Here is a 12,807-nt window from a genome sequence, read left to right on the forward strand (position 1 = left end):
CTTTGCAATGGTACCAAAGCTTTGGATTCTATTACCAGAATAGAATTTAACAGCTTTAAATCTTTAACAGCTAAAAATTTGTAAAGTCTAGTAAAATCCACCAAAACATAGTAACACCAAGGGAAAGCCACAACATTTTAAAGACCTGCTAAAAGCTAATTTTCCATTTGCAGCAAAGCAGAGAAACCTGCAAAGATGAAGATACTGAACCACTACCTTCAAAACCCAGTTTCAGTTCAATCCTGAGCAAGTATTCAGAGGTGCTTTTTCTATGCTAACATTAAACTAGCAGCCTGCTGAACGAACAACATAATTCAAGAGAGATGATCATCTACCAAAATACTTATATTCAGTTCTGAATCATCTTTTTCCAGCATGTTGAAGTCAAGTATGGCTTTCCATGCCAAATCTGATTTAATGCTGTACTTTGCATCCTACAACTCACAAACAGTTTCAGTATCTTTAGAGAAAAACCCCACCAAGTACTGAGTTTAGTTCTAATTCAGACATACGTGAAAGAGCTTTATGACTAACAAATGAATTTTTAAGGAGGGAAGAAGAAAATGCTTTCTAAAAATTGCAATAATAAGCAAGTTACAGAGCAAAGAGCACTATTTTAAGAACGATTACAAGCACTGATTCTGCTTCTCTTTAGACTTCTCATGCAGATATTTGCACTGTACTTACCCATACCATAAGAAGCCTTCTCTCAGGTATTGGAGCACTTTAATTACATAACCAAAATTAATTATCGTTTATGAAAAAACACCAAACCCCCAAACAAACAAAAGAACCTAGACCCTACTTGAACACACACACGCACACACACACAGAGAACCATGTATTATTACCATAGGGTATTCCAAGGCGCTCCTGCTCCTTTCGGTAGCCTTCCAGTGCTGCAGCCCATCGTGTCACTTGTTCAGAGGTTTCATCTGAAATTGTTGTTATGTGCTTTGTTCCATCCAAGGTTATCACCTGAGCTTCCTCAACAAGGTGAGCTTCAGCCTCTGCATGATGAGCATCTGGATCAATCACTACCTCCACAGTCTCCACAGGCTTCACAATTTCAAGGATGTTTAACTTGGGCTCTATCCCTAGATATACAAAGAACAAACACAAAATTTAAAAGATAGCAATGCAAATAGGACAAAAAAGTTGTTTTAAAGCTTTCTGATTAATAGGTGTTACCATACTTAGGAAAGAAGCATGACACAAAGGCATCAAATTTCTCCAAGTGTCCTAAAGTGGAATGACATATTCTGTTATACAGCATATACATTAGTAAGTTGAATACAAAGCTTTTCTCTTTTCTCCAGGAAGAAACAGCTTCCTGTTCTTATCTAGGTGATGCATTTCACATATCTTGAACAGAATGTTCAGCATGTGGGCATAAAGAACAAATATCTTCATCTGTAAGAAAATACATCAAAACAAAGAAGAAAAAAAAAACAAACCCCAAAAAACCAGAACAAGCATCCATCTCTTTCCCCCAACAAAAAGGCATTTCTTTCAGCTTTTACAATATTCCCCTGGTATCTCTGGTGTCTACACACAGTAGGTTTCTTTCAGTACCCTGAGAGAGGCAGTGTGTTCAACTGCAAGTTAAAACTAGAAAATTCTTCATGTTTTAAGCTTCATCAGCTATTCCTGTTTTGGTTTTATGCCTGTCATTCAAGATGTTAGGCCACATAGCTGGAATATATGTTTGTATCTATTCTACAGCAATAAAGAACCCATTCACTAATGCCACTAATGCTTTGTATCACCACCTTCTCTGTCACCTTCTGAGAAGGAACTTTGTCCAATTAGTGCCTCACCAGATTTCTGACATTGTTTAGAAGATATTTCTTGTCATTATAAAATGCTGAACAGAAAAAAATTTTTCAAATTTTGTGACATATAATTTCCATTATAATAACTAACAACAACACTTTAAGAGATTTTTATCAAATATATTTTTTTAATGTGCAAATGTATCTGTGAAATTCTATTTTATTATGACTTGGAAGACCTTGACTAGGGTTAGGCAGTTGAAAGTACGATTTACAGAACATCACATGGCAAGAACAACTTCAGTATCTTGTGCCATAAGGTATTACTTTGTGTCCCTCCCATCTAATCTATATGAAAGCTCAACATGAGATGGTAGGTTCCAGCTTTAAAAGCTAAAATCACAATCTATTCAGAGTTTATAAAGGAAAAGAAATAGAGTACTTAGCTGTAGTACAAGTAAGAACGAACCAATTTTTTTTCAGACAAGTATCCTTCTAGACTTTAAAAGGAATTCAGCTTGAGAAAAATATTAGAAAGGGAAAGCTACAAAGACCGTAAGTATAGTATGCAGCAATATGAAATTAAGGAAGTGAAAACAGACGCAGACAACCAGTAAATGGTTGACTAGATGAAGCAGCAAACATGAACAAAAAGCAAACAAGTACCTTAGGAGAGTAAGTGCTTTATCTAGGCCATGTAAGATTAACAAGCGCAGCACAGGATTGTTTTAAAGTCAGACAGAAATGGATAGGGGGAAACACTAAGGGTTAAGATTCTATTTTTGATCTTCAAAAAAGAAAGAAAAAAGCTTCTAGAAAGGAACAGCTCACTACTGTTCAACAAAATAATTCACTGTCAAACAGCTAGATGTCAAAAGAACTGTGACTCTACTGCTTTGTCCATAATGCAAACATGGAAATAAAAGTGATGAGTCTCTATACAGAAATCAGCTAATAAGTAAAAATGTTGGCAAGTAACAGTCTGCCACCTAACCTACTGCAAGCTAGACCAACATTAATTCACCGGGTTTGTCTGCATCTCTTGTTACATCTCTGCCTTTACCTACTGCATAAGGAAACAGATGTCCAGTCTTCTCTGGACAGTACGTAAGTTGTGGAACACAATGTGACAACACATTCCAGAAGTATAAATTGGTACAACTTACAAAAATTCAAGCACATTAGCTATCAAGACATGTCCAGACATTGCCCCACTACAAACCCATTCACTGCTAATTGTCTAAAGCTAGAGAATATACTTGGGTTAAGACTGACCTACAGGCAATCTGATTTTTTTCTCCTTGAAATATCTAGTTTTAACCACAGCCACAGACAGGACATTAGTCAAACTGCACCTTTAATCTAAATCAGTATGTTTTGTTACACTTATGAATCGTTCCTTTACATACTACTAATAATAAAAGCTTAAGTATCGCAAAAAAGTTTAGAAACCACAGTCAAATGAGGAGTTACACACTTAAAACAGGACTTGCTCTTCAACTACCCAAATCCAAAGAACCTTTTGTGTTTAACTATCACTTATTCTCAAAAATCTGTGTAAGTATCCATAGTACAGCTACATACACACACACACAAATTCTGAGCGCAGTTAGGCCCTAACATCTTATGTCAGTCAAGCATTTAAAAAGTAGGTGGAACTGCATCTGTTTGGGAAAATTTTAATCTTGCAGGTATGCTCTGGGTGTACGTAAGAGACAGAACTGAGCTCAACACAAACAGCAGCTACAGACACTTTCATTCACAAACACAGCTTTGACTTGTTTCAGTTTGTATATGTGGTATGTGAACAACATGAATGGCAGGTTAACTGGACTACCTGTTCATATACTTTGCAAACAACAAGAAATAGAAAGCAAAAATACACTGTCTACCTCCATAATACAAGTGTCTCTCCTCCTATGGCTCAAACCAATGATTGTCAGAGATTGCTGCTCTCAATCTAGTACCTCTGTCTCACACAGTTCATCTGAAAAGAGTGTAAGTACTCCCATTCAAGCTTGCCTCTACTCTGTGGATTAAGGAAATAGAAAAAACAAGAAAAAATTCCTTCAGCTGACAGACTGCCAGCCAGATCTTCCACCTCTAAAGTCTTCCCGAAAAAGATTTTCAACCTATGCCATACACCCAGCACTGGAATTTACAGTCTGAAAAGTTTATCTTCCCTCCCTGCCCTCCATTTATTTTCTTTAAAGAAAAAAAATAGACTAAAGATAGGGTTAAAATCCATTTTATCTTATCTCAAGAAAAAAGACAACTATCAATTCTAACAACTTAACGATGGCAAAATGTTAATTTTGTATTATCTATAGTCAGACAGGCAGGAGAAAGTCTTGATCAGATACTACTTGTGTCCAGATTTTTTTTAAAAAAAGCAAACCCAAACAAAAAAACAAAGCAAAATATTTGCTGCAGAAGTTGTCAAAATTAAAGGGTTTTTTTTCAAATTCTTTGACATATGATACAATGCAGTTACTCAGATCTCCACAAACTTGTAAGAGGCTTAGTTCAGATCAGTACAGAAGAACGGGGCTGTGCTCGAAGTTGCTGTTCTCATAATGGCAGGAAAACATTATACTTCTCCATTCTTCAAACCAGAAGACAGGAGTTAAGGCAAGGTGGAGTGACAGAATGGTCTTTCTAGTAAAAAGACTAAACAGGACTGATATTTCATCTGACTTAACTTACGTTAAGGTATCTTTGTACGCAACACTAAGAGAACTACAATGGACTACATTTCAGCTGGTGTTTGTTCCTCTGAATTTACATGTCTAATCAAAATTTGATGGAACACTTGAACTGACATAATGGCTTTTCTCTCAAGAAGTCACAGAATCATAGAATGGTTTGGGCTGGAAGGGACTTAAAGATCACCCAGTTCCAACCCCCCTGACACTAGACCAGGTTGCTCAGAGCCCCATCCAGCCTGGCCTTGAACACCTCCAGGAAGGAGCATTCACAGCTTCTCTGGGCAACCTGTGCAAGTGTCTCACCACCCTCACAGTAAAGACTTTCTTCTTAATAGCTAATCTGAATTGATTCTCTTTCAGTTTAAAACCATCACCCCTTGCCCTAACACTACATGCCTTTGCAAAAAGTCCCTCTCCAGCTTTTTTACAGGCCCCCTTTAGGTACTGGAAGGCTCCCCAGAGCCTTCTCTTCTCCAAGATGAACAACCCAAACTCTCTCAGCCTGTCTTCATAGAAGAGGTGCCCCAGCCCTCTGATCATCTTTGTGGCCCTTCTGTGGACTTGCTCCAAAGAGATCCACATCCTCCTTATGTTGGGGGCTCCAGAACTGAACACAGTACTGCAGGTGGGGTCTCATGAAAGCAGAGCAGAGAGGAAAAATCAACTCCCTCGACCTGCTGGCCACTCTGTGTTTGATGCAGCCCAGCACATGGTTGGCTTTCTGGGCTCAAGCGCACATTGCCAGGTCATGTTGAGCTTTTTGTCCACCAGCATCCCCAAGTCCTTTTCCTCAGGGCTGTTCTCAATCCATTCTCTGCCCTTATCTTGGATTGATACTGGGGATTTCCTTAATCCATGTGCAGGACATTGCACTTGACCTTGCTGAACTTCATAAGGTTTGCACAGGCCCACCTCTCAAACCTGTCAAGGTTCCTCTGGGTGGCATCCCTTCCCTCCAGCGCATCAACCACACCACACAGCTTGGTGTCATCAGCAAACTTGCTGAGGGTGCACTCAATCCCACTGTCCATGTCACCAATGAAGATACTCGATAGCACTGATCTCAGTACAGACCCCTAAGGAACATCATTCATCACCAGTCTCCAATTGGACACTGAGCCAACAACCACAACTCCAAACACGACCATCCAGCCAATTCCTTATCCAGTGAATGGTCCACCCATCAAATCCATCTCTCTCCAGTTTAGAGACAAAGATGCTGTGTGAGACATCTTCAAATACTTCGCATGAGTCCAGGTAGATGACATCAGTCTCTCTTTCCTCATCCACCAACATGGTAACCCCGTCATAGAAGGCCACCAAATTTGTCAGGCATGATTTTCCCTTAGTGAAGCCATGTTGGCTGTCACCAATCACCTCCTTATTTCCATGTGCCTTAGCATAGTTTCCAGGACGATCTGCTCCATGATCTCACCAGGCACAGACGTGAGACTGACTGGCCTGTAGTTTCTCAGATCTTCCTTATTTCCTTTTTCAAAAATGGGGGTTACATTCCCCCTTTCCCAGTCCATGGGAACTTCACTGGACTGCCAGGACTTCTCAAATATGAGGGACATTGGCTTAGCCATGTCTTCTGCCAGTTCCCTCAGGACCTGTGGACGCATTTCATCAGGTCCCATGGACTTGTGCACCTTCAGGTTCCTTAGGTGGTCTCAAATCCAATCAACTCCTGTAACAGGTAGTTCTTTCTCGCAGTCCCTGCTTTTGACTTCTGCAACTTGAGCAGTGTGACTGGAGCATTTGCTGGTGAAGACAGAGGCAAAAAAAGTCATTGAGTACTTCAGCTTTCTCCACATCCCAGGTAACCAGGTGTCCTCTTTCCTTCCAGAGAGGGCCTCTCTTCCCTTCAGGGCTCTGTCCCATAGTACTCTGCCAAGCAGATCCCCAACGAGGCCAAAGTCTGCTCTCCTGAAGTCCAAGGTAGGAAGCTTGCTGTGCACCATCTTCACTGCCCTACGGATCTTGAACTCCACCATTTCATCATCACTGCAGCCAAGGCTACCCTTGAGCTTCACCCTCGCCACCAGTCCCTCCTTGTTGCTGAGAACCAGGGCACCTTTCCTTGTTGGCTCCTCTATCACTTGAAAAAACAAGTTATCGTCAACACATTCCAGGAGCCTCCTGGCTTGCTTATGTCCTGCTGTGTTGTTCCTCCAACAGACATCAGGGTGGCTGAAGTGCCCCACAAGAAACCAGGGCTTGTGAATGTGAGGCTGCTCCTATGTATATATTTTATACATATATATATATATATAGAGAGAGAGAGAGAGAGGGCCTCACCTGCTCAGTCTTCCTGGCTGAGTGGCCTGTAGCAGACCCCTGCTATCAATGTCACCCGTCCCTGCCCTCCCACTAATCCTGATGCTTAAGCTCCTGGTCAGTTCTTCATCCACCCCCAGAGGGAGCTCCACGCACTCCAGCTGGTTGTTGACACAGATAAATAAGAGCGGCAAATCCACCACAAGGATCAGCGTCACCAATTACGGCTAGCTGAATGCTATATATTATACAAGTCAGGGAAAGATAAAAGTCAGTAAACTGAGAATGTTTCAATACTTCACATATACAAGAAAAATATGTGGATGGCATAAGCAGCTTCTTCCCCCCCCCCCCCCCCCCCCCCCCCGGCTCAAAGGGACACTGCAGTCAGAGTAACAAGTGCATTTTCCTGTTAGTGATCTAAATAACTTTTTATTATTTATACCATGCTGTTTGTTTTCTGATGTTCTGCTCTGCCATATTTTACTTGCCTTCAACAGACAGATTTCTTATGAGTTGCTTAAGTGTCAAGTATCTTGGCCTGAAAAACACCACTGAGGATTGTTCCAAAGTTATGCAAAAGTACTTAATACGCAGGTGTTTCTTTTAAGGGGGGAGAGAGAGAGAACAGGGAAAAAAACCCCAGACCCTGAAAGTCCTTATGCTGTATGGTCATGCACCTCAGTTTTACATTAAAGAAGAAAAAAACCCACCCAAGCCACACAGGAAGAAAGTGGAAGATAATCGAGGTATTTATCATCTGCAACCTTTTGAAAATTGAAGTCTGAGCACTGCATACTACAAGTTACTGGGCATGAAATAAATGCAGCTATTCCTGATTCCTGAAGGACATTTCTGCTGTTTTTAAAACCAAAAAGGTAGTTCAACCCTCGTTACATATGGGGAACTGAGCATTCAACCTAGCACTAGTCAACTGACACTGGGCATTAAATGCAAATCATCAGTCTTACTTAATACTGCTTAATACAAAACAGAAAGGCTTTCTTCTGTCTAATCTAAACCAAAGGCACAAAAGCATATTCCCCAAATTTTGCTAATCTGCTTTGCTAAAGTTTCCCTACTCCAATACAAACTTGTCACTCTTTGTTTGAAAATATGGCAACAAACACTTGTAGCTGTTCACAGAGCCCAACGTAAACGTTTTCTTCAGTAGAGCAGTGGCAATCCTTCCACTTGAGGCATTTGGCAGGAGCAAAGAAGAACAGAACAAAAAGCAAAACAATGAAGCTAATTCCTGAGGATGTGACAAGGGGAAATCCTGTCATACCTGATAATACAAATAAAAACTATGCATCAACAAATCCCTACCCACCTGGTTAACGGCCGTGTCACAACAGTTTACTCTGACTTCTCATCCAAAGAAAACAGACAATAGTGATCCCAGACTTTCATACTAATTTTCAGTTAGCTACATATGCTTTCATAATCTAATTGCTCATGAAGTACACAAGCTCACTCACCTCACAAAGATGAAATTGTCACCTATCTAGACAAAAATCTTTTGCCTGCTTAGATACTTGGTCTGGTATGAGTAACTACTCACCCTTAATGAAAGCCTCATACCGTAACTGTCACTACTTGACTCAGGTTTGTTTGCGTTTTGGTTTTGTTTGTTGGTTGGTTGTTTTTTCACTTAAAAATTGACACAAAGTTACTATAAAAAAAACCCACAATTCAAATTGCACCAGTTCTCAAGGTTTACTTTAATTACTACTACTTATAATCACAGTACACACTGAAAGAGACATTCTGAAGCTATGTGACCATTCAGTGATTTTTCTCAATTTCACAGCTAGGAATAGTAGGGGATTGGGTTTACTCACAAGCACTCCCACAATATTAATGTTTGTCTGTTGTACAGACAAATAATGCTTACCTTGCCTAGATATTACTTGCACACTGAGTTGCACCGTCCCATCTGTTTTTACTCCTTGATCAAAAAGGCTTCGATCTGGGTCCAGCTTAATGACAGCAAAAAAAAATTAAAAATAGGTATTAGTCTCATCATTATAAGAAACTTATTCTCCTTTGAACTTTAGAAAAATTTAGTGTCTGCAGCAAATTTTCTGAAGCATGCAAATATTTTTAGTACTATGCAGACATAGTACGTGACAGAAGGAATTTGATCAGAATTTGAAACTTGCCAATCTGTTCTAAGGTAGTTTCACTTACAGGGACATTTTTTAACCTAAAAAAAGCACTGCAGTACCTGGAAGTACCTTCACTTTGTGAAAAGTATCTACAGTTCCTTTTCTCAGTTTTTAACACCTTCATAAAAATTGTCTTTAAAGTAGTATTCTCCCTGTTGTTTCTGAAGAAGCCACCGATATCTGATTGTAACTACAGATAAAACATGCAGCTGACACAATGAGAAACAGTTACACTGTCTAACATGTGATGACATCTGTAAACATATGGGTTAGATTTCTTCAGTAACATTTTGCTGTCTGTGCACCTGGATAGTACAAAAACCTTCTCATTGCATTCAGATTCAAAACAAGATCAGATTCACAGAAATTCAGGCAGCAACAAATTATGTGGGCTACCTCGAGAGAAGACAGTATTATCATTGCCCTCATTCTTTCACTTGCAAGGTGGTAATTTTTTGTCTCTCTTACTCTCACCCCAGGAACCCCAAAAGTATTTTGATTTTATTCACACTGAATTAGTACGTACATATTAAATGGTCCAATAATGAACCTGACACAAAATTAAACTCTTAATTAAAATTAATATACCAAATGAAGCATGAATTCCATGAACAATGGAAGAAAGGGACAAAGTATGCAAAATGCTTCTCCATTAAGAGGTTAAATCTTTCAGAGCCTTTCAATTTACCTGGATATCTTGCAGGCAAATTTCATGTGCATCCAAGGAACACTGCAGTCTGGGTTCCAGCAACTTCTTAAGATTTCCAATTGGTTCATTGATGTCAATAGCTTGACTCACAAATTCTGCTGTGGTGTAGGTTTGCTCAACGATGCTTAAACACCAAATTAATACAACAAACCATTACCCACATGTTAATACAGTAGATATAGCAAAGCTTAAAAAAAAGTTATAACTAAACTACATAAAAAGTAACACTGACTCCAAAATCTTAACACCATGCAGAAAAACTCTTTGCTTGAGTAGAGAGTAAATTACTAAATCTGGTCACGTTGATTTTACAGTTCTGGAACTCTTCTTTTACCCTGTCCCCGTGAAAAAGCTAGGTTAAATACCAGGATTATTTTCAGATCACCACTTTCAAGAGATTAAGTCACGATTAGTATATTATGCACTATTAACTTGCATGTCGAATAAACAAATTTTATTTGCCTTGCCTAGACTGTTTTTAACTTGAGTATCTTTTAAATACAAACACAGAAACTTAACAGATAGGGAAAAAAGAAAAGGAAAATGTCCACTCTCATACAGAGATGTCTTTTCACCAGTAAGCACTAGGAAAAGCTTAATGCATTGAAGAGACAACCAGAAAGAACTACAGCTACATGGAGCCTTGAAGGAAACAAAATCACATTATGTTTGTCCTGCACCGAAATGATGACAGCATTGGTGCAGTCATTCAGAATCATCAATGTTATGGGACTCATGTGTCAACAATGACCTTAGACAGTCGGTCTCTCTACATTTACCCGGAAGGAAATCAGAAAGTATACAAACATAGTCAGTTTGTAAGTAGTAAAAATATACAAGGAGCTTAGAATAAGAAGAAACAATAAGTGGTTTTGTACCAGTTCTTCAGTTCTCCAAAACAGGTTACTGAAGAGCAGGTCATCTACCAGCATCAGCTATTTCTATCCAACACAAACTGCCTCTCTGTGCTTTCAAAAACAGTTGTAAAAATTAGGAGGGAAGCATTAGGAAGAAAAAACCTAACAGGCTGAGGTAATTAAGTCAATGGATATCAGAATGGATTTGGTATCTACAGTTTCAATGGCCCCAATGAATATATATAATCAGTAGATACAGAACATCATTCCTGCTGTTAGAAACAAGTGACTCTGTAACAGTAAAGCAACAGACTGGAGAAACTAAAAGGTTAATCTCATTTACAAAAGGATACACTGAAGCTGAAAGGTTTGCAGAATGTACATGTAGACATATTCCTACAGAAATGGAAGTAGAGGAAGAGAACTGCTAAGAACATAGCAAGAGATAAACAAAACAGTTTGGGATTTAAACCAATGAAGATTGAAGAATGTGAGAGCACTATACTGGTTTCCTACAGCAGCTACAGCTCCTCGTCAAGAAAACCACTATTTAATTAGACAAGAAAAAGAAAAACTGAAGAGAGCACAAGCAAACCCAAGAACTTTGTTTCCACAGGTTTTTCAGCTTTGTTGCTGGATACCATCAACTGCAGTATCACAGAGATCATACTGAGCCAATTACTTCTGCCAGTTTTAAGTTATTTCTTTTGCCTACCTAGAAAACACTTATTTCATAATCATAGCCATCTCTGAAGCACTACACAATACCCAATAATAAACAAGCAAACTTAGTGTATGCAGCCACAAAACTGAAACCAATTAAACAAATGAACATATCAATTGCAGCATAATGACCCCGAAGAGCAAAGACACTACATACCTTTCTTCAGTGCATTCCTGTTTCTCAGTTCCATCAATTTCTATTTCTATCAGCTCCTCTGCCTCTCTCTTAGTCATGGCTAAAATGTCCTAAGAATAGAGCTATAAACAGAAAAGAATTTTTTTCCGTAAGTCACAGACCAACAAAACTAGATCATGGCTTGTGTTCTATCAAACATTTTTTAAACCAAATACCAGGATTGCTTTTTAAAGACAAGGATTCACCTGAAAAATAAAGCCAAAAGCTAATACAGGTTTCACAAAACAGGTGAGGATACCTGTTCCTCAAACAAGTGTTCTAGGGGCAAATCCAGGACTATAAATGGACATTAGCACAGAGCCCAAAGCCTGATTTTTTTGCAGGTATCCATATTCATTTAATGTTTTTGTTATGGGCCTGCTATAGTTTTTTATGGCTGGTAGCAAAGAACTTTTGACAAACGCATATTTTACCATCTAGATTCAGCTACGTACCACCTTCCCAGCAAGACTGAAAGATGCTGCTTACAAATTTAGAGTATTACATAAAACACTGCAACAGGAAGCTAGACAGAAGATCCATGATTTCCTCACAGGTAACTAAACTCAACAATAAACCATTTATTGATTGTTCCATCTTTCCATCCATCCCTCTCATGGGCAATCACTTGATGATATATACATAACAAATGCATCCTGTTGAGTCCCAAACTAATGTAGTATATTAGTAATTAAAAGGAAAGCTATTCCATGGTGATATTCTCATTGGCACTGCAGATTTTCACGCCCTGTGGAACACTGGAGTCTGTTGGAACATGAATGTGAAAAAAGGAATTACAGCATTTGGTCTGTAAAGATATAGTTTGTTAATACTACCATGTTTCACTAACCATCCCATGCACCGTAACTATGAAATACATACAAAAAAGAGCTTAGTCAAATTATATTAATAGTTTATAATACATAACATCACTGACTCATAGGAAAAGAAGTAGGAAGTAGGAGTACAAAGGAAAAAAATCATAGTAGAAAAAGTAAAACATACTACTATTTAAATTTTCACAATAGTAGAGATTAGCAAGGTTTCCATCCTGGAATCATTCTTTCCAGGGAACACTATACAAACCCAACTGTTAGTAAAAGGGAACTTTTATTAAACTTTAAAATTTCCCAAAAGGAATAGTAACCAACTATGTTGTAGAATTGTTACAGAAAAGGTTTAAAGAAATCCAAACTACTCATCATCTCCTTCAAAACCTATTATTTAAAATTAGTTTTGAAGAAATCAAGTGCTGCATGCAATGACAATCTGTAAGGAGCTACACCAGGGCTAGACAGGAAGTAAATAGCACTTCATGAATACCTTGCCACTAGAAACTAAATCAGAATCTGTTCTGCTCACAGATCTGGCTCTGTGAAAATCCCCTAACTGCCAGGGTAGGGTCCACT

General features: G+C 38.8%; 1 protein-coding gene across 2 annotated transcripts in view; it reads right to left on the reverse strand.

The window, feature by feature from the left end:
* GABPA (GA binding protein transcription factor subunit alpha) overlaps positions 1 to 12,807 on the reverse strand; it is a 29,231-nt gene that overhangs the window by 13,921 nt on the left and 2,503 nt on the right. For both annotated transcript variants that reach the window (XM_055701424.1, XM_005439965.4), the window contains exons 2-5: positions 11,381 to 11,481; positions 9,623 to 9,767; positions 8,661 to 8,745; positions 852 to 1,097 (exon numbers count right to left, since the gene is read on the reverse strand). In XM_055701424.1, coding sequence (XP_055557399.1) covers positions 852 to 1,097; positions 8,661 to 8,745; positions 9,623 to 9,767; positions 11,381 to 11,457 — 553 coding nt within the window. In that variant the 5' untranslated portion in view covers positions 11,458 to 11,481. The remainder of the gene's footprint in view (positions 1 to 851; positions 1,098 to 8,660; positions 8,746 to 9,622; positions 9,768 to 11,380; positions 11,482 to 12,807) is intronic.

The sequence above is a fragment of the Falco cherrug genome, chromosome 2, assembly GCF_023634085.1.
Source record: "Falco cherrug isolate bFalChe1 chromosome 2, bFalChe1.pri, whole genome shotgun sequence".
Classification (NCBI taxonomy): Eukaryota; Metazoa; Chordata; class Aves; order Falconiformes; family Falconidae; genus Falco; species Falco cherrug.